General features: G+C 39.8%; 1 protein-coding gene across 10 annotated transcripts in view; it reads right to left on the reverse strand.

Annotated features, from left to right (window-relative positions):
- IL1RAP (interleukin 1 receptor accessory protein) overlaps nt 1–22,554 on the reverse strand; it is a 163,498-nt gene that overhangs the window by 106,770 nt on the left and 34,174 nt on the right. For all 10 annotated transcript variants that reach the window (XR_011388002.1, XR_007908837.2, XM_070072366.1 and 7 more), the window contains exon 2: nt 8,425–8,489. Coding sequence is in view for 6 of the 10 variants with exons in the window: in XM_017346989.3 (XP_017202478.3) it covers nt 8,425–8,489 (65 nt within the window). In the remaining 4 variants the exon portion in view is untranslated. The remainder of the gene's footprint in view (nt 1–8,424; nt 8,490–22,554) is intronic.

The following is a 22,554-nucleotide window of genomic DNA, read 5'->3' on the forward strand; positions in this document are numbered from 1 at the left end:
TTTTGATTCCTATGGCAGAAAGAGAAATGAAATTCATGAAAACAACATAACACAATCAAGTCTAGATTGTTGTGGGTGATGATACTTTATCTTTTTATTTTCTCAGCTGTTTTGTATTTTCAGTGTTGATTCTGCTCCTAAATGAAAAAAAAAAAAAAAAAAAAAAAAACAGAACAATTCTGTACATCATCTTTTATGGACTTGGATGGCAAGTGCTTGATGTTACAGACTGAGGTTCCAGAATTATAAAATGTTCCATTTGCTCTCTGTCTCTCGAAAATAAAGAAGAGAATATGGCACTACCAGTGGATTTAAAAATAGAGTAATTGGGGTCTGTGCTGTGGCATAACAGGTAAAGCTACCGTCTGTGGTGCCAGCATCCCATATGGCACTGATTTGAGTCCTGGCTGCTTTGCTTACAAGCCAGCTCTCTGCTATGGCCTGGGAAAACAGTGGAGGATGGCCCAAATCCTTGGGCCCCTCACCCCTGTGGGAGACCTGGAAGAAGCTCCTGGCTCCTGGCTTCAGATAGGCTCAGCTCCAGCTGTTGCGGCCATTTGCGGAGTGAACCAGTGGATGGAGGACCTCTCTCTCTCTCTCTCTCTCTCTCTGCCTCTGCCTCTCTGTAACTCTGCCTTCAAATAAATAAATAAGTCTTAAAAGATAAAATAAAAATAAAAAATAGACCAATCGTCATACTCTCTAGAGTGGCAATGTATTTAATTTCCTAAATAAGTTCATCAGGTAAATAGAAAACAAGATTTAAAATAGTGGAGTAAAAGTAATTAGGACCTGGCCTGGCAATGAATCTCTGTGAATGTATAGATTTGATTGTATAAAGCTCATTTAAATGTGGCGGAAACAATTATTTTGAAGGGGTGAGGGGAAGTGGTACAGAGATGATTCAAAGAGCAGAATAAATTCTTGTAAATCAAGACTTCCCACCTAACCACTCTATCTGCACATAAATTCCCTCCAAATACTCCGGTTTCTCTTAACTAACACAGTCATGCAAAGGAAGAATTGGGCCATTTTCCTGAACATATAGTTATCACTGTGATTTAAGAAGGTATTTATTTGTCAAATCAGCATCAGGCCACTAAATTGTAGTATTCAAATCTCTTTGAAATCAAGCTACAGAGTAACCATCCTTGGGAAATATAAGTAACTTAAAGATAAGCACTAGTGTATTTCCAAAACACAAATTCAGTTTAAAGAAAAACAAAAAAGGAGTAAAGAGATATGTTCCCAAGGAACAGCATTTAAAGGACAACGGGATGAAATTCTGTAATTCCAATGACCTTTAGGCCTAAGAATAAAATAAAATGGAATTCAAACATTCTCCAAATGTTTGGACTAAACTGCATGGAAATGAGAAGTGTTCAGGATGACCAACCATGGGCAGCAGAGGCAGGACTGAATGTCACAAGTACATCTGAGTGTGGAGGTTTTCAAAAAGCACATTCAAATAAAATGAGGCCATCGGGGCTGGCAGCAAATTGAATTCTTGCCAAAGGCTGAAAGAAACATTGCATAGCATTAAAAATATATGTCCTTGCAGAAGTAAGACAGATTTCTTTTTTTAAAAAAAAGGTCAATTATATTTAAATACATTAAATACACTTGATCTTAGCCAAAAGACTGAGAAACGAAAAATACATTAGATACAAATATTCTGTTAACCTGAAGGGATTCTCAACTTTGTTTTTTGTTGTTGTTGTTTTGTTTTGTTTTTTATTTGACAGAGTTAGTGAGAGAGAGCGACAGAGAGAAAGTTCTTCGTTCCCTTGGTTCACCCCACAAATGGCCACTACGGCTGGAGCTATGGCGATCTGAAGCCAGGAGCCAGGTGCTTCCTTCTGGCCTCCCATGCGGGTGCAGGGCCCAAGCACTTGGGCCATCCTCCACTGCCTTCCTGGGCCACAGCAGAGAGGTGGACTGAAAGAGGAGCAACCGGGACTAGAACCCAGTGCCCCTATAGGATGCTGGCACCGCAGGCAGAGGATTAACCAAGTGAGCTACAGCGCCGGCCTGTAGGCATTCCCAACTTTCATAATCTGTACCCAACCTACCTTCCAGCTTGGTTTCTAAATACTTTCAGATTATCTTTCTGTTTGCTTGTACTATTCTGTTCCCAAATAAGAGATATATTTCCTCCTAGAAAAACAGTTCTTCTTTGATTGAGAAGTCTTCCCTAGCAACATTGTCTGCTACCATACACTACCTTATCTGTTATTTATTTTCTATTCTTTCTCTCAAACTTTACTGCAGGGCCCTTACAACAGGAATCTTCCCTCTTCTACCCTGGATTCCGCAAGATAAAGTGGTCACAGATGCTATTGATAGGATGAAGTAAAATCTTAATATTTCTTTTCTTTTTTTTTTTTTTTTGACAGGCAGAGTGGACAGTGAGAGAGAGAGAGACAGAGAGAAAGGTCTTCCTTTGCCGTTGGTTCACCCTCCAATGGCGCACCGCGCTGATCCGAAGCCAGGAGCCAGGTGCTTCTCCTGGTCTCCCATGGGGTGCAGGGCCCAAGCACTTGGGCCACCCTCTACTGCACTCCCGGGCCATAGCAGAGAGCTGGCCTGGAAGGGGGGCAACCAGGACAGAATCCGGTGCCCCGACTGGGACTAGAACCCGGTGTGCCGGCGCCACTAGGTGGAGGATTAGCCTATTGAGCCACAGCACCGGCAAAATCTTAATATTTCAATGATGCATAATGTTGCATAATAAAATATAAGAAGACAAAATTGGTTGGAGTCTGCTGCTGCTGTGGTTGGTTGACTGGTTTCATATATAGATAAGAACACAGTGACAAAAAGGGAAGAATGACTCCTTTAACATCAATAAACAACTCAAATGAAACAGAACTTAAATCAATGTTGCTCAATTGCTAGTAAATCATAGTGTTAACTTATTATCTGCATTGTATAATTCATTGCCAAATAAGTCAGGAGGTTATTTCCACCCCCTGTAAATTTTATAAAAACATAATGGATAAAGAAGCGGGAGATCTTAATAACTGCTAGTAGATCAAACTCCTAAGAGGCAATTCAGTATAAAGAGAAAAAAAACCACCATCTGGGGACTCAGGGCAGCCTTCAAAACCTGGTTCTATGAGACACATCACCATGAGCTTCAAGCATGTAGGCTACCTCCATAGCTCTTCATTTCCTAAATATAAAATGGGTACCAGGATCTCTGGCCCCTCTCCCACATGCAATGTTCTCTTTGAAATGAATGATAGTACCTGTGAAATCTAGCCCCTCAGCGGGCACATAATCGAATGCTGACTTTGAAATAAAAAGCTATATTCAAATATCTGTGTGTTCATTTGGGGGACACAGTGTATGTTATATTTTTAAACGTGATCTATGTCACAAATAACTTTGATATGGAAATATTATTGAAATATATCATATTGTATAAAGTAACATTTTTGTTCCTTCCCCCACTGGGTATCACAAGTTCTAAATAGTTATTTCTACTCTGAAGGCAGTCTTAACAGTTTGCTTTCTCTAACACGTGGCAAATAAAGCACACCAAAGGGAAATCTGTGATGGGTTGTTCTCTTTTTTAAAATCTTGCAAACAGCAACTTCTTTGAGTTTATTAATGTAAATGTTTATAACAAGTGAAACTTGAAATCTTGCATGTTGAGGTTAGGAGTACAGTGATTTTCCTCTCGAAGAAAGTGTCAGGGGGGATGTAGGGAGGGACAGGGTGTAAACATAGCCCTTATCTAGAAAACACAGACACCTATTATTGAGGGATTCTTCAACAGTTAGCAAAGGGATTCCTTGTGATTTCTCGCATCTTAATCTTATTTCTAAGTTGTTTACATTTTAGCAGAGCCCACAGGGAGAATATTTGACAAAAATAACACGAATCTCAGGAACTAGTCGAAGTCAGAGTTATGCTAAGTATCTGCTGTGTAATTTTTGGTAATTCACTCAACCACTTTAATTCTAAGTTTTCTTATCCAAAAAAGAAAAAAAAATGTGGGGAGGAGGGCTGGCCATAGAACTGACACTCTCACAATATGGGTATGGAATGAATTACACTGAATATATAAAATACAATCTGCTTTGTCAGTAAAGAGAACTTTAATGTTATCACTATTAACACTACATTGTAATTATATTATCAGTATTATAATTACTCAAGCTTTAATTCCTTAAAAGGAAGCACTTGCTGGTTTTTTTACTATTTTGTCTTCACCTGAGATGACAATGTTGCTCCTCTATTCCTAAGGGCAGAAGGAAATCACAGGACTGCCACCAAAAAGACCTTGTTCTGAAGTCAGAATGTTTTTCCTTGAAGGCTAATTCACTGCATAGCACTAAAAGTTTATATTTCTTATGTTCCTTTCTTACATATGGGGCTTTCCTTAAAAGAAGGATCCAATGGGTGGGCTTAGAATAAGAAAATTTACAACAAAATAAAGCTCTAACTCATAGCTAATGCATGTAGAATGCTTTAGAATTTGAAAAATATTTCTCCCTTCTTCTTCATATCAACTAGATTTCCAGTAAGCTGGAAACCTGCAGCACACAGAGAGTCTCATGAAAGACCACTAAGTCTGCCAGCATCTCCATCCCTATCGAGGGCAATACCTTCAGTCACAGAGAGCTTGGTTGATCCCTCAGGATGTGCAATGATTCCTTTTTTCCCCTGGTAGCCCAGAGCCAGTTGCCCCTTTTATTTTTGTCAACAACGCTTCCTTTTTGTTTCTCTCCCTCTAACTAGGAAGTGCATCACTGACAGTGACACAATACACCTCTTCATAAGGAAGGCAAATGAGTATGTGCCAGATGGGCTGAGGGGATTACAACATGTTTCCTGCTCCCATGGTGACTCAATGGAGCTGGTATGAGAACTTATCTTATTCAAGAAGTCAGCTTCCCTTGGCAAAATTATGAGTCACAGTTCCTGGGTAGAAAGCTCACTTACCAACAGTATTGAGGGAGGCACAGAGTGAGGGTTCCTTGGTTGGATTACAGTGAAGATCATTCAGAAAGGCAATGTAGCCAAGACCACTAGGGAGATTCCAGCACCCAGTTTCTTCTGACACATCCATGTTCTCTCAATACAAGCAGAACAGTTACCTCTCCCTTTTTCTTCAAGGTGAGGCAAGATATACAATCACACTGATGAATAAGGATTTAAGCACTTTCGCTAGAAAACTGGCCAGATTTGGGGAGGAAAGAAGATGTGAAGGAACTGTTAGACCTAGTATGAGCACCTAGTATGTGTCCATGTGTCAACCATTATTACAAGTGTTTGGATACCAACCAAATGGACAAAGTTCTGCCCGTACCTTAATGTCACAGAGAAAGGGAGGTAAAGAGAAAGGTAAAGAGAGGGGCTGGCGCTGTAGCACAGTGGGTTAACACCCTGGCCTGATGCACTGGCATCCCATATGGGCGCCAGTTCGAGTCCCGGCTGCTCCACTTCCATTCCAGCTCTCTTCTGTGGCCTGGGAGGGCAGTGGAGAATGGCCCAAGTGCTTGGGCCCCTGCACCCACGTGAGAGACCCAGAGGAAGCTCCTGGATCCTGGCTTCGGATCAGTGCAGCTCCAGCCGTTGTAGCCATTTAGGGAGTGAACCATCAGATGGAAGACCCCCCCCCCCCCGTGTAGCTCTGACTCTCAAATAAATAATAATAATAAAAAAAAAAAAACAGAGAAAGAAAGGTAAAGAGAGTGGGAAAAAAGAAGGAAGGAAGAGTGAGAGGGAAAGGGTTGGAAGAGACAAAAGGAGAAAAAGGAGAAAGGAGAAGAGAGAAAGACAAGAAAGAAAGAGGGTTACTCTAATGTCAGGAAACTCTAAGTGTTACAAAGAAAACTAAATCAGAAGAGTTATCTTAGTTAAGATGGCCAAGGAAGGGCCCTGTGAGCAGATAAGAAAAAATTATAATCAATATTTAAATATTTTAATAGTTAAGAAAATCAAGATATTTAAAATCAGGACATCAAGTCACTCACCAAGCAAATGGAACAGTCAGTCAAGCAGGGCTACTTCTGGTCTAAAAATCCATCAGGCTGTAGATCAATGTATCCCAATAGAATATCAGTCCTGGTTATGATACAACTTTTCCTCTGTGAAGCCCCAAAGGAGCAGTAAGTTTAGAAGTTATCTCTACTTCCAGCACTGAGCTCAACTCTGTCCCAGTTATACTTCTCCTTAGGTGCTATTTTTGGTTTCTAATACAATGCTTTCAGTGGCATAGAAAAACTGAAACACACCCAGAAAAGATGATCAAGATGCTAGGAGGGCTCAAATCCATGCCATGTGGAGGATACTTGCAGGTGTATATTATATTGCAGAACAGCAGGGTCATGGACTTATGATCATTCACTTAACCTTTCGGCAGGTCCCTCACATAGAAAAGAAACTAAAGCAATAATATTGAGAGGATTGTCCATGGTGCTCAGGAGAATAATGCTTTTTAAAATGAAGATCCCTAAATCCCCTGCATTAAAATTAGAGAACCTTTACATGAGCTATTTTCTGTTTCAATCAAACAACTGAAACAAATAAACACATGGAAATAAAGAGACACGTATCTGTTTTATGTACTAAAATATTTTTCTAAGAATTTGATCAGGTCAAATACATAAAGATTCAATTAGATGATCACCAGTCAGAAATAAGTTCCTCTAAGCAGTAAATTACAGATTCAAAGAGACCTAAAAGATGTACTTTCTAACATCAAATCCCTTCCAGCTCTGATTTCAAATGAGTCAAGTCCAGGATGAATGAGTTTGGTCTTTCAAACTCAGTGAAGGTGTTAGGTGGCTCCTCTCATGACACAACATCCAAAGAAAGAAAGAGCCTAAAGACAGTGTCTTTTCTTTCATGTATACTTTTTGATTCATTTTCAATTCTCTTTATATACAGAAGATCAGTTTAGTATATATTAAGTAAAGATTTCAACAGTTTGCACCCACACAGAAACACAAAGTGAAAAATACTGTTTGAGTACTAGTTATAGCATTAAATCACAATGTACAGCACATTAAGGACAGAGATCCTACATGAGGAGTAAGTGCACAGTGATTCCTGTTGTTGATTTAACAAATTGACACTCTTCTTTATGGCGTCAGTTATCTCCCTAGGCTCTTGTCTTGAGTTGCCAAGGCTATGGAAGCCTTTTAAGTTCACCGACTTCAATCTTATTCCGACAGGGTCATAGTCAAAGTGGAAGTTCTCTCCTCCCTTCAAAGAAAGGTACCTCCTTCTTTGATGACCTGTTCTTTCCACTGGGATCTCACTCGCGGAGATCTTTCATTTAGGCATTTACGTGTGGGTTTTTTTTTTTTTTTTTTTTTTTTTTTTTTTTTTTTTTTTTTTTTTTGCCAGAGTGTCTTGCCTGAAATACTCTCATGGGCTCTTCAGCCAGATCTGAATGCCTTAAGGGCTGATTCTGAGGCCAGAGTGCTGTTTAGGACATCTGCCATTCTACGAGTCTCTGTGTATCCCGCTTCCCATGTTGGATCGTTCTCTCCCTTTTTTATTCTATCGGTTAGAATTGCAGACACTAGTCTTGTTTGTGTGATCCCTTTGACTCTTAGTCCTTTCATTATGATCAATTGTGAACAGAAACTGATCACTGGGACTAGTGAGATGGCATTGGTACATGCCACCTTCATGGGATTGAATTGGAATCCCCTGGTATGTTTCTAACTCTACCATTTGGGGCAAGTCCAATTGAGCATGTCCCAAATTGTACATCTCTTCCCTCTCTTATTCCCACTCTTATATTTAACAGGGATCACTTTTCAGTTAAGTTTCAACACTTAAGAATAATTGTGTATTAATTACAGAATTCAACCAATAGTATTAAGTAGAACAAACAGAAAAAAAATACTAAAAGGGATAAAGTATTAAGTTGTTCATCAACAGTCAGGGCAAGGGCTGATCAAGTCACCATTTCTCATAGTGTCCATTTCACTTCAACAGGTTTTCTTTTAGGTGCTCGGTTAGTTGTCACCAATCTTTCATGTATATAAGCAGTATGACAGAAAATGTTATTTTTTAAAAATATCTCAATAGGCTGCAACTATTTTCTCCATAACTGGCTCAAGTCTGCAAAACAGATCCTGTTAACATCACTGCCATTTCTTCTCACATAGGATCTGAGGAAAGGGATTGAAATGGTACTCTATATGCCAATTTGGTAAATGCCATGTATTATACACACCAGACCACAGCTTCAGGACTCTACGCTGTGAGGACTAGAGATGTATCAATGCCTCTACCATCACCAAGATTTTATACCATTAGACCTCTAATTCTGTGCTAGAACAGAAGAAAATGTAAATAAACAATATTATGTTCTCATAAATTCATTCTCAGAGGGAATACATTCCCTTATACACGACTTGCATTTTAACTGGTTGTCAGAAGCCATTCACTTACCTGAGGCATCACTTTGCGGGATCCCATAGAAGTAGAGACTCATTACACACCACAGAAGTCTCATCCTGTTAACATAAACATAAGGGTAAGGGAGAGTACATAAAACTGTTAAGTACATAAATGATAATAACTAGTGTACATGCGTTATGACCATAGACTAGGGATAGTTCTAAGAGTTTTACAATATAAAGTATAATTGTCAGGAACAACCAACATGATAGCCTTTGTTCTTCTTTGTTATTTTCTTTTTAATCCCCATAGTACATAAGATAAGGGAACTCAGACAAATTTAAATAATATAATCAAAGTATTTGGCTAAAACTAGCAGAGCCATGATGAAACTCCAGGTACCTGCTCACTTAAGAAGGATTCATCTGACGGTTTTGAACAGGAGTCACATTTCTGGTAGATAAACTTAACCTTGTTACCCTTCTTCATAAGTGTTTGGTCTATTCCAAGTTGTGACCATTTCACGATCCAGGTAATTTTCCTTCTCAGAGATGAATAGTAAGTTTAGAAATACTTGATTCAGACAATCTGAATTCATACTGAGGGAAAAGAAAGAAAGCTCATGCCCTGTTGTTCCCACTCTCCTCATCTCACTAGAAGAGACAAAGGAAACAGGGGTGCAATTTCTGGGATATTTAGTCTTCCTGTTAATAACAGTTGAAACTGCCAACTACTATGAACCACTCCTTTACATTTGTTTGAATGACCTTTAAGGCAGAAATCCTACAGATTCAACAACTCTGTTAAGTACTTTTTTGTACTATCCTACACATATATGGCCAGTGATAAACTCTTTATAGGATAGTAAATGAAATCTGGAGATAACTGGGAAGCTTGATGCTCAACACCTCTGCTTTCTGTTTTAAACCCAGTGGCCATAGAAGGATGCTTACAGGGGTTACAGTATATAAGGATGTTTGTAGAGGTTAAAGTAACAGTCCAGACCCTATTTCTGGTGGGATTTATACCCATATCAGGCTAACTTAAAGCCTATTATCCCAAATAGTCTATGCCACAAATTTCATAACCACAGACCCACCAGCCTAAAAAAACCAAAAAGGTATTTGATAAATATTGCACCCATATAATATCATCTAAAATGAGCTACCCTAAGGGTGCTGTATAAAATCAAAAAGTGTAAAGGATTGCTGCCCAAACAACCCAGTCTGTGCAGTCATCCTAAAGGGAAATGCAAGTTTTCAAATCTGTTACCTCACTTTTTCACTATTACTCTTTTTACCTGTTTTCACAGATAGTTAAAAATTGTACATATTTAAAAGGTACCATATAATGTTTTAAAACATGGATATATGTGTAATGTCCAATTAGGATAAATAAACCTATCCCCTCAAACATTTATCATTTATATGTCATCTTCCTTGACCACATATCAGCAAAAGTCTCTGGCTCACGTCATACTTCCTGCTTCAGCTTCACAAATCACAGGTGAGTGTATCAGATCACAAGCAAGCGCCATGTGTCACAGATTAAATGTCTCTGTTCCAACCACCACCCCTTTCTCATTCTTATGCATTATCATAGAGAAATCCTCTCTCTGTCATTTATGTATTCAAGAAGGCATGTATTGAACATTTTCTGTTTACAAGTTACAAGGATATAACTGCAGGGGCCTCTGTTAAGCAAGATGTAAGGCCTTCTCTAAAAGCACTTCTCTGCAGTAGAGATTAAACCCCACGCACACCTCTTTAATATCATCAACTATGTATAAAATACACTCATGCAGAGGTACTTAGGAGATGTGAATGTTTATCAGACAGCAATTCTGGCACTAGGCAAAGTCTAGCAGGGACTTAAATGTGTATTGAAAAAATAACTGCAATACAAAGCAAAAGTGATAAAAATAGAGAGTAACAGATAACTGTTATTGAAGATTAGCAAAGGGAAGAGCTTACTCCAGGCAAGACAGTCGAAGAAGACTAAACACAAATGGTGGCTCTCTAACTGAGTAATAACTGATCTGGATATTTAGAATTGAGATGGGGAAAAAGAAACCCTTAGTGGAAAACAATGCTCAAAAGTCATGAAAGTGAGGAAAACACAAATAGGAAACAGATTATAAATAATTCAGTTTGGCTCAAGCACGGAGTATTAGAAGAAAAACTGAAGATTTTGTTGGAAAGCAGAGACTGTTAGGCTCAGAATATGGCAAGGGCTTGAATAACAACCCAAGGATTTAGGGTTTAACTTAAATAGCAAATAGTGAATCACTGAAGTGTTCTTATTCAAGGAATGATATAATCATCGTTATGCCTTTTTGAGGTCACTCTGCCAGACACATAATAGATGGACTGCCACTAAATTCTGTCTTGAAATCATTTTGGCTCCTAAGACTGTCATCACAATTATTGCTATCCTCCTACCTTTGTGTCATATACAAAATTCATCAGCATGCCACCTATGCCTTCTTTCAAGTCATTAATAAAACTAATTAATAATTCTGCATTAATCCTTGTCAGTGAGTGCAGCAAGATAATTCATTGCAATTCAAGACAAAGAAATTTCAGCCTCAGTACTCCACTACGCTAAAACACTCTGGCCTCCCAAATTGATTTGGCTATTAAAAAACACATGCACACACGTTTCTCTAGATTTTCCCAATTTGCCTGTTTACAAGCTGCAAAAGTCCTAAGGCAACACTTAGAAGACATTCTAATTAGTGTGATTGAGGACTTTAATTAATATTCCCAAAAGTAACTGGATTATGCCAGAGGCAGCCAAGAGTCAGGTCACCAAGCTAATCTAAGGATAACCTATGTACAAACACAGATCCAGTGGCCGTCTTGCACTATGATAGATTAGAATAAAACCCACTGAAAAGAAAATGCGATTGTGCCAGCTTGTTTTCACAGACTAAAGGGACAAGTTTAGGAGGAGGTGATTAGCTGGTCTGAAAACTCTCCAAGAATGCTAGATCATATAACATTTTCTTGCACCCAGACATAGAATTGTATTGTTGTAAATAGCGATACAATTTGAGTTCCTTTTTCTTAGCATAAGTGAGTGCTGGGCCAGAGATGGAGAAACAGCCAGAAAGCAAAGGAACATTCCTATTAATGATGGTTCTTCATTGTTTGAATTACCGCTTAGGTGATGGTGTCTAAGAGACACTGTACTTGTGTCAGATGACTGGAAGCTACATATGATGAATTTCCTGTCAGACTTTCCTGCATTACCCTTTTTATTTATTGTATGATCATTCTCATATCCTCCCCCACCACATACTGGTATTTCTCTTATGCTTAACATCACTGTTTCCGGGTACATCAACTTGGATGCCAATATCATCTAGCAAAAAGTATTAAATATGTACTGAGTTCTATATAATCAACAGCAATGTTAAGGGCAATTGTTAACATGTAGCAGCACACTAATATCAATCTCTGAGTATGAGACTTTCTATTGTCTGCATTCCCCACACTTGATAAGCTCTTGTATCTCCTTATCTTTGAGTTACCCTGACCCCAGGGACTCTCTCAGGAGACCAGCAGGTGACAGACTGAAATTGAGTTTGCGGCCCAAATACTGAGTCACCTGTTGCTCAGCCTCGTTCATGGCAGCATTTCAGCAGCCACACAACTTTCTCCCTCAGTTTCCTGATTCCATAATTGTCGCTCCCCCTCTTCGTGGAGGAGCAACACAGGACCCTGCGCTGTTCTTTCATCTGCTCGGCCCTCCCCGGGTTTGCTGCTGGTTCTTCCCGGGTTGGCTACTGTCCCTTCCACCTCCGTGGAAGGGCGGTTCCCCCTGGCCACTTTCCCCACTTCCGCAGGGGAGCAGCACACCACCGGCCGGCTCTCTCGGGGGCTGCACAGGTGTTCCTTCAGATAGATGTTCCCCTTAGATGTTCCTGGTGCATGTTGTCTCTCCTCCTTTATAGTCCTCTTCCACCAATCCCAACTCTGCTACCCACACGCCGAGTACGCTGCTCTCCTCCAATCAGGAGCAGGTCCTACAGTTTATTGGTTGAACTTGAGGCAGCTGTGTAGAAGCTGTTTCTCCCTTCTCAGCGCCATATTGTGGGAGAGCAGATGCATAGAATAAGTCTTAATTCCAGTAACTTAGTCTAGTCCGAGTTGCTCCCCACAGATCCCCCTTTCTTTTTATTTTTGACGTTGATACGCGCCTGTCTTCGGTGCCCCACGGCACACACTCTGCTCTGCTTGCTGGAATTGCCCACAGGTGCTTACAAGCCCTAACAATCAGGCAAACCGAATCCAAGCCTTCTCATTGCGGTATTGTGGGGAGACTTATTGATGTTAATTTGTGCCTGTCTTCGGTGACCTGCGGCGCATAAGCTGCTAGCCGCCCGCAGGTGCTCATCGCCTTCCTAATCAGGCAGACCGAATCCAAGCTCTCTCATTGCCGTGTTGTGGGGAGGCCTTATTTTTCTCTATTTCTCTATCTCCGGGCATTCCTATTTCTCCCATTTTACTTCCATCTGCCAGCATTCCTATTTCTCTCATTTTACTTCTAAACTTCTGTTTCTTTTATCCCTGCGGCTTCCCGGCGCCCGCCCCGAGGCTGCTTCTCGGCACCTCGCCCCGCGGCAGCTTCACGGCTCTGTGCGGCTTTTCCCTAGGCTGTTTGCTAGTCTCTCTCTCCGATATTTTCCCAGTTCTTCCCGTTTTTTCCCTCCTAAGTTTGCTATCCGACCTAGGTTTCCTAATCCGAGTCATTTCTTCCCTCCTAAGTTTCCTATCCGTCCTAGGTTTCCTATCCAAGTTAGGTTTCCTATCCGAGTCACGGCACCATTATGTCGCTCCCCCTCTTCATGGAGGAGCAACACAGGACCCTGCGCTGTTCTTTCATCTGCTCGGCCCTCCCCGGGTTTGCTGCTGGTTCTTCCCGGGTTGGCTACTGTCCCTTCCACCTCCGTGGAAGGGCGGTTCCCCCTGGCCACTTTCCCCACTTCCGCAGGGGAGCAGCACACCACTGGCCGGCTCTCTCGGGGGCTGCACAGGTGTTCCTTCAGATAGATGTTCCCCTTAGATGTTCCTGGTGCATGTTGTCTCTCCTCCTTTATAGTCCTCTTCCACCAATCCCAACTCTGCTACCCACACGCCGAGTACGCTGCTCTCCTCCAATCAGGAGCAGGTCCTACAGTTTATTGGTTGAACTGGAGGCAGCTGTGTAGAAGCTGTTTCTCCCTTCTCAGCGCCATATTGTGGGAGAGCAGATGCATAGAATAAGTCTTAATTCCAGGAACAGTCTAGTCCGAGTTGCTCCCCACACATAATGAGCACCACACTCAAATAACAGCCACTCCTTCAAGTTCACCAACCAGGCTGGTACTTGTTCCTGATAAAGTCTTGTTCTAGGCTGGATAAACTTCATACAATAATGAAGTTGCTATCACCTACTCCATTTCTGCCACAGTCAACCAATGTCCTTTGCTATGCCCTGTCCACTGGAAAGCAGGCTGTTCACACAGTGGCACAAACTCCAACTGACCATATCCATGGGGGTACAGCCTGCTGCCAATCACTTCCTAGAGTCCCAATCTCACCCAGATTCTTCTCTTTCCAATCTGCAAAAAGCATAAAGTGTCAGTTGATCTTGCCTTGGTGTGTACCAGAGATATAATAAACAAGCCTTTAAAGTACATAGCACAAGCTATTATTAACCATACCATTCTACAAATTTTACCACTTTACAATATTTACTTAAAAATCAGGGTTATTTTCATCATCATTTTTTTTTTAATTTTTTTTTTTTTTGACAGGCAGAGTGGACAGTGAGAGAGAGAGACAGAGAGAAAGGTCTTCCTTTGCCGTTGGTTCACCCTCCAATGGCCGCCGCGGCCGGTGCGCTGCGGCCGGCGCACCGTGCTGATCTGATGGCAGGAGCCAGGAGCCAGGTGCTTTTCCTGGTCTCCCATGGGGTGCAGGGCCCAAGCACTTGGGCCATCCTCCACTGCACTCCCTGGCCACAGCAGAGGGCTGGCCTGGAAGAGGGGCAACCGGGACAGAATCCGGCGCCCCGTCATCATCATTCTTAATCTTTATTTTTTTGAATCATAAGAAGATCCTTATGCAGATGACTTCATAATCTAATATTGATCAAAATGTTGGCAAAATGACACAGAAGATTCCAATTCCGGGTAAAATGAAGTACGCACACTACTCTGTATTTCCTAATGAATGAAGCTATAAAACATGGACATAATGTATGAAACAACTATTTGAAGATTCCAAAAGGTAAATAGCATCACATTCTTTTTGAGTATGTATACCTTACCAAATCTAACAGAATTGAAAGTAGGTTTTCTATACATAATATTAACCCAGACATCAAAAACAAAAAGATAACAGGAAAATCTCCATGTACATCACATAAATAATATACTTCAAAATAATCAGTGGGTCAAATTGAAAGTCACAAGAACAATTAGAAAAATTTTGAATTGGACAAAAGTGAAAATACAGCATGCCAAGTGTGGGGTTGCAGGTAAAGCAATGCTGACCGGGTAATCTGTACCATTAAAGATTTATATCAGAAATGAGGAGCTCAAGTCAAAAATGTTATCTCCCCTCCCTCTCTGAGCCCCTCCCCCACCACTCACTGCCCAACCCCTGCTTAAAGATCCAGAAAAGGAAGAAAAAAAAAAAATAGGTAAGCAAAATAAAGGAAAGGATAATGAGTGAAAATCAAAGGATTTCAAAACAAAACAAAACAATATGCATAGAAAAAAGTGAAACCAGAAGTTGGTTCTTGGAAAAGAACAACAAAACTGATAAATATCTAGCCATGTACATCAAGGAGGAAAGAAGGCAGACACATAAAACTAAAAATAGAAATAAAGGAGGGACTTGACTACTAATCACAGAGACATTAAAATGGTAATAAGGTAATCTCTAGGGATAGAACAATCATGACAACATAAAAGAACCAGTGTCACAAAAACTGGGAACTATCAAAGCTGAACTTAAATGAAATAGACAACCTGAATAGTCCTATGACTGTTAAAGAAATTTAAATGTATTCATCTCCAGGGCCTCCAGCAGGAACACAGATTTATTAACACCTTGTATTTGGCCTTATAAAACCCTAAGCAAAGAATTCACAAAGTCACACTGTCCTTGGCCTTCTGACCCAGAGAAATAATATGTTTTCTTTTATACAACTAAGATTTAGACAGTTTGCTGCAGTCTTAGGAGAAAATAATATGAAACATACCATATTCATAAATTGAGAAACTTAACATAAGAGAATATGTCGATTTTCTTCAAACTGACCAACAGCTTTATTTAACTCCAATCAAAATCTCAGTAAGATATTTTAGATACAGAAACATTGATTCTTTCATTTATATGAAAAGGGCATAAATGTTGAAAACTTTTTTAAAAAGTAAGAATAAACTTTGAGGAAATCACCCAACCACAGACAATTTTTCAAATATTAAAAGCAGGAGACATATTTTATTTAAAAGACTGTAGAAAACAAATAAACATGGTAAGATCTTCATCATTAGTCATTAATAAAATACACATCAAAAACCACTACACACCATACAGAATGGCTAAAATTTTTTAAAAAATGTTGACAGTGCCAAGTACTGTCAAACATCCAAAGCAACTGGAACTCTCATACTGGAGGAACATGAAATGTTCTTCTTCTTCTATGGAAACCAGTTTGGCAATTTCTGATAAAGTCTAGCATAATATTGCCATACTTACACAACCCAGCAATCTTACTGCTAGGTAACTCCCCCAAAATAAATAAAAGCTTTTATGTTAACACAAAAATTGTCCTTATGTATTTATAGCATCTCTCAATTAATAAAACTGGAAAGAAATATCATTCATCAGGTGAATGAATCAGTCAAATTCTGTATACAAAAAAATAGAATACTATTGAGCAACACTAAACAAAGACCTTTTAATACTGTGTGTTGATATAAAAACATAGCTGAATCTCAGAGGTTTTGTGTTGAGAGTAAGAAACCATTTCAATAGGTTAACCATCTAGCAGCAAGCATGGTAGTACAGCAGGTTAAAGTCACTGCCTGGCAGCATCCCATATAGGACTACTGGTTCAAGTCCTGGCTGCTCTGTTTCTCATCCAAGACTCTACTAATGTGCCTGGGAAAGCAGCAGAGATGTCCAGAGCTGTAGCCCTGCTACCCTCTTGGGAGACATGGATGGAGTTCCTGGCTTCTGGCTCCAGCCTGGCCCAGTCCTGACTGCTGTAATCACTTGAGAAGTGAACTAGCAGAAGGAATAGCTTTCAATTCCTCTGTCTCACTCTCTCTATCACTTTGCTTTTCAAATAAATAAAATAGTTGTTTAAAAAATAGTTAGCTGTCTTTACGCATTATTTCATTTACAGGGCATCCTTAGGGGCTGGAGCTGTGGCATAGCAAGTTAGGTTGCTGCCTGCAAGTGCCAGCATCCCATATGGACTCTGGTTCGAGTCCCAGCTGCTCCACTTACTATCCTTCTCTCTGTTATGGCCTGGAAAGCAATGGAAGATGGCCCAAGAGCTTGGGCCCCTGCAACCACATGGGAGACCCTGAAGAAGCTATAGGCTCCTGGCTTTGGAATAGCTCAGCTCCGGCCATTGTGGCCATTTAGAAAGTGAACCAGTGGATGGAAGACCTCTCTCTCTGCCTTGCTTCTGCCACTGCCTCTCTGTAACTCTGCCTTTCAAATAAATAAATAAATCTCTAAAAATAAAAAAAAAAGAAAAAAGAAATGAAGGGCATCCTTAAAAAGACATAACTGGAGTGACTGAGAACAAGTCATGGGTCTAGGGATGATGGGGGAGTGTGACTGCAAAGAGATTCCACTAGGGAGTTATCCAGATGGATAGAAAGGTTTGGCATCATGATCGTGGTCATTGTTATGTGATTTGACACGTGGTTAAATTCATGCAGCTATACTCGAAAACAAGTCTTTTATTGTTTGTTAATTAAAAATACTAAAATATATTTTAAAGAGATATATTTCCCTTAAAAAGCCTTTTAGAGCAACAAAAGAACTGTGAACTCTTTTAAATAAAAACTAAAAAATAAAACTATTTTAACCTAAATACGGTATCTATTTTCAACATTTACTTTGAAAATGACACAATCTTGTAGTTAAGTCTGGAATGTTACAGAAAAGTCTACAAATAGAGCCACAAAGGGAGATCAATGAACTGCCCTAACTTTCAGCTTACCAAATCAGTGCTGCTAACCTTTACTGATATAACAGCAGGGTCAAAGTTCACACCAGAAAACATTACCGCACTGCTCTTACATATAGCCTTCTCCTTTCTAACTAAATAGCTTCAAAGCGCTTGGAAATCTGAGGGGACATATATAACATAATGCACCACCTGCTGTCTTTAGAAGCTTGGAATAGAATGTGAGCAGATTGATTTCCCTTTGTTCTTTAATATTTTGAATAGCAATGTGCTCCATGGGGTGAGAGAAGAAATATCATCATGAAGTTCTGTCCCTCATGAGGGAGAACTAGAACTGGGTTTTCAGTGAAAGAAAGGTGAAAGAGCAATTTTAAAAGAGCACTGAACTTGAGTTCCAGGATTGACTGCGTGACCTTAGACATCCTGAGAGTAGAGGTGCCAAATAATCACGTTGACTCTTAGGAGGAGTTAGAGACCTGCTCACTGTCTACAAGATTCATTTAGGACTAATGTTTGATGTGTTTACGGATACTTCTAAATGAAGTCAATGAAGTCGGGAACAGCAGTCCATTGGATAGGTTGGTCATCACATCTTCTCTGTTTAGAGACCCTGAGGGTTGGAGGGATGGTAGAAACTAATACTGGCCTTATCATTTGTTAAGAGGAATGCAACCTATAATTCCTGTAGAGTACTTAGCACTCTCCAGGGCCATACACAGTCCTCAGCAAATGCCAGCTATCATCAACTCTTATTAAGTAAGATAATAAAGGTGAGGCATTTGACAAACTGTGGAGTAGCAGGCAATGTGAACTGCTGCCAACACTATTGATAATGAAAACCCAAAGTAATTTATTTCAAGTTGACCACTGACTATCAAGCAAAATTTGCCCTGCCCTCCTTTTTGAGTGTTCCAGATCCAAGTTCAGTGTCATTTCTAAAATACTTCAAAGAAGAGACTCACAGGTAAGTTTGAACCTACAAATTATAGGAAAGCCAAGTTTTGATAGGTTCTGTAATGAAACATAAACTTGGAAAATTATGATCCAGAAGATTTCTCTCCTCTTGGCCTCGTATGTTCATTTTTAAAAACAGAAGTAAAATATCCTGCCCTGCTCATCTCATAGGTGAATGCAGACGATCAAATCATGTTATGGATGATGTGGAAAGGGACTTTAAAATTATAAAGTGCTACACCAATATAAAGTATCATGACAACTAGTTCTTAAAATGAAATAAACTAGACTTCTTTATGCTTTATTTTGTTTAAATTTGAAATAAGTTCAAGGAGTGGAGCTCTTAAAAGCAAAAGTAAAATATTTTATAAATTGCTTAATTCAAATCAGAACATGGATTAACTTTGGGAATAATGACAGGGAAGGGCAAGAACTAGACTCATGATGTCTTGCATTCTATTCTTTGGTCAAGTGATCGTTATACAACAATGCAACTATAAAAATATCAGCAAGATGAATATTTAATATTTATACAATTTACTGTTAATATGTTACACTTTTAAAAAATTATGGAGAAAACTTTGCTCATTTGAAGTTAAAGGGCATCTAAATCATTCGGAAAAGTTTATAGAAAGATTCAGAACACACATGCACAAATATATACATGTGCACACACACACAATGGGTCTTCAACAACAGTATGGGAAAGGTATATTATGAAAAAAGGAACATGGATTTCATAATTTTTGCACAACAATAAAAATATTCTCATTACCTTTTCCCATGAGCCTTTTAAAGTACCCTGTGCATATGTGTGCATAGAATACATACATGTATTTATAATACATAATTTTTCATCTATATTTATAGAATATATGAGTATATCTCTCTCACACACACACACACAAAATTGTAAACCAAGAAAGCAGACTAATGTAAGAGTGTGATGGAAAGTCATCTCCAGCAACTTTATGACTGGAAGGATAAACATTTTCAATGAGAGGAACTAATATGACTTCTAATTTGCTCAGCAATTATTTACCAAGCTCTGCACACAGTCTGAAGAAGGAGAAGGAACAGAAACTGCTCTCATGAAGCTCACCCACAGCTCAGAGAACAGCACTGCAACACAGGCATTTCAAAACATGTGAGAGTATACAGGAAGAAACAAACTGACTCAGGTAATTTGATGCCATTTAAAGTTCAAGTGGGGAATTAAGTGAAATTATAAGCACCACAGACACAAAACAGTCATATTACCTTATGGACTAAGTTCCAACCACCTCCAGGTTAAGAAAATAATTACTTTTCCAAGCATAGAAAAGTGTCTTAGCCATCTGAGGTTTTCTCCCATTAAACTTGTAGTAACAACATGGGCACTGACAATATCTCTAATTCAAAGGGATGGTTTGATGATCACGATCTTGTCTGACATTTTTAAAAGAAAGGCACCTTCTACAAACTGTTAAAAAATCCACAGATATCAAAACCAGAGCAAAGTTGTCACATATTTCTCCAAAAAGACTATATGGTCTAGCTTCTGAGTCTACTGTAACAATTTGGAATATGTATTGAGTGCTTATTTCATACACTTTAATAAAAAATGTGTTGTGTGTAAAAATAACACTTTTTTTTTCACAATTAGGGATTTCAGAGTTTGTGAGCCAAGCCAGACATATATACAGGGCAAAAGGAAAGATGGAAAAAAGGAAAAAGCAAGAAAGTAGAGTCGTGCACAACATAATCCCACCAAAATGCATGGTGAAAACTAACATATTTGGGGTCAATACTGTGGCATAGTAGGTTAAGCCTCCGCCTGTGATGCCGGCATCCCATTCAGGCACCAGTTTGAGTCCTGGCTGCTCCTCTTCCAATCCAGCTCTCTGCTAATGGCCTGGGAAAGCAGTGGAAGATGGTCCAAGTACTTGGGACCCTGCACCTACATGAGAGACCCAGAAGCTCCGGGCTCCTGGCTTTAGATTACCCAGCTCCAGCCATTGGGGCCATTTGGAGCGTGAACAACTAGATGGAAGACCTCTCTCTGTCTATAAATCTGTATCTCAAGTAAATAAATAAATCTTAAAAAAAAAAGCAACAACTATCCTATCATATTCTACAGTGACCATTCTTCAGAAGGGCCATGTCATCAAAACAAAAGTTTGAGAAATAACAGAACGCAAATGCCTTGGAACTTCATGGTACACATTGACATTTTATCAAATTTCTTGTAAGATTTTCATTTATTTATTTTACTTGTTTGAAAGGCTGAGAGAGAGAGAGAGAGAGAGAGAGACATTTCCTATCCGCTGATCCAATTCCAAAATGCTCACAACAACTGGAACTGGCTCAGATTAAAGCCAGGAAACAGGAACCCAATCCAACTCTCCCAAATGGGTGGCAAGGATCTACTACTTGAGTATCTGCTGCCTTCCAAGGTAGAATCAGAATTGGAGCTGGGACTCCAATCCAGGCACTCTGATATAGAATACTGACATCCTAAACGGCATCTTAACTGCTGCATCAAATACCTGTCCATATATGGGCATTTTATATGTTCAGGGTAATCAGACATGTAAATAATGTGGCAACTTGGCTTAGCACAATGTTAACCAGTTACTATTGGACTGTGATTTCTTTATTATTACTATTCAATGTACCTTTTAGGATCCCACTGGAAATACTGGTATAGACAGTAAGGTTCTAACTGGTGAAGGAAGAACCCAGGTTATAACTACAGGATGAATCCTCAATACATAAGATGAATATGCTTTTCCAAATTTATACATGGAACTAAAAGGCTTACCACTGAAAGAAAATGAATCTTAACTTTCCCACATCCTCATGCAAAACTCAACTCTCCCCTTGAGATTTCTTTGTTGTCTCTTGTCTTGGTATGGCTGGAAATATACTACCTCTTTTCTAAATACTTTGGGCAGTATTTCTACCTCTATTACAGCCCAAAGAAATTTCCACCCTGATCTAATTTGTCTAATTTGTCTTAGCACTCCATTTTTTGGCCTGGAACACCATGTCCATATCCATTGTCAATAGTTCAATGCTGTCAATTACAAATATAAATGCACAGTAACTTCTAGGTAGCAGCAAGAATATTTCCCTAGAACATAGCCATTCCCTGTTTAGTTTGTTGTTGGTCATATTTTAACTGTGTGGTCTTGGATAGTTTACTTAATCACTATGGAGTCTGGTATCCTTATTAATAAAATAAGGATAATAAATGTTTACCTCATGGCATATTATAAGGATCCAAATAGATTATGTTTGTGCGGCGCTATGGCTCACTTGGCTAATCCTCTGCCTGCGGTGCCAGCACCCTGGGTTCTAGTCCCAGTTGGGGCGCCGGATTCTGTCCGGGTTGTTCCTCTTCCAGTACAGCTCTCTGCTGTGGCCTGGGAAGGCAGGGGAGGATGGCCCAAGTGCTTGGGCCCTGTACCCACTTGGGAGACCAGGAGGAAGCACCTGGTTCCTGGCTTCGGATGGGCACAGCGCACCGGCCGCAGTGCAACAGCCATAGCGGCCATTTGGGGGGTAAACCAATGGAAGGAAGACTTTTCTCTCTGTCTCTCTCTCTCTCACTGTCTAACTCTGCCTGTCAAAAAAAAAAAAAATAGATTATGCTTATGAAAAAAACCTTCCTACATAGTGAAGTGTGGTATAACTATGAGGTATTGATGCAATTACTTTGCACACATATTCACGGGCACAGTACATTCTTTAGCAAAGCTAAAGGCTGCCCAGACGAATGCAACCTCCTCAATGGATTGGACTAAACAGATGTCATTGTGAGTTTTGTGACTTCCATCAAGATCCACTGACCACAAAATGAACCTGTCTTCAAGAATTAGCCTGAATGGATGTAAGGCACCCTTGGTCTAATAGCACCATCTTTTCACAAAACACTTCCTTATCCACCCCCTGACTCTCCACCAAGAATTTCTGTCAGAAAACTGATTGGCTTACTACAGATCATCCATCAGACTAGGGCCTTGCCTCCCCTCCTGT

Source organism: Oryctolagus cuniculus, chromosome 4 (genome assembly GCF_964237555.1).
Source record: "Oryctolagus cuniculus chromosome 4, mOryCun1.1, whole genome shotgun sequence".
Lineage (NCBI taxonomy): Eukaryota > Metazoa > Chordata > Mammalia > Lagomorpha > Leporidae > Oryctolagus > Oryctolagus cuniculus.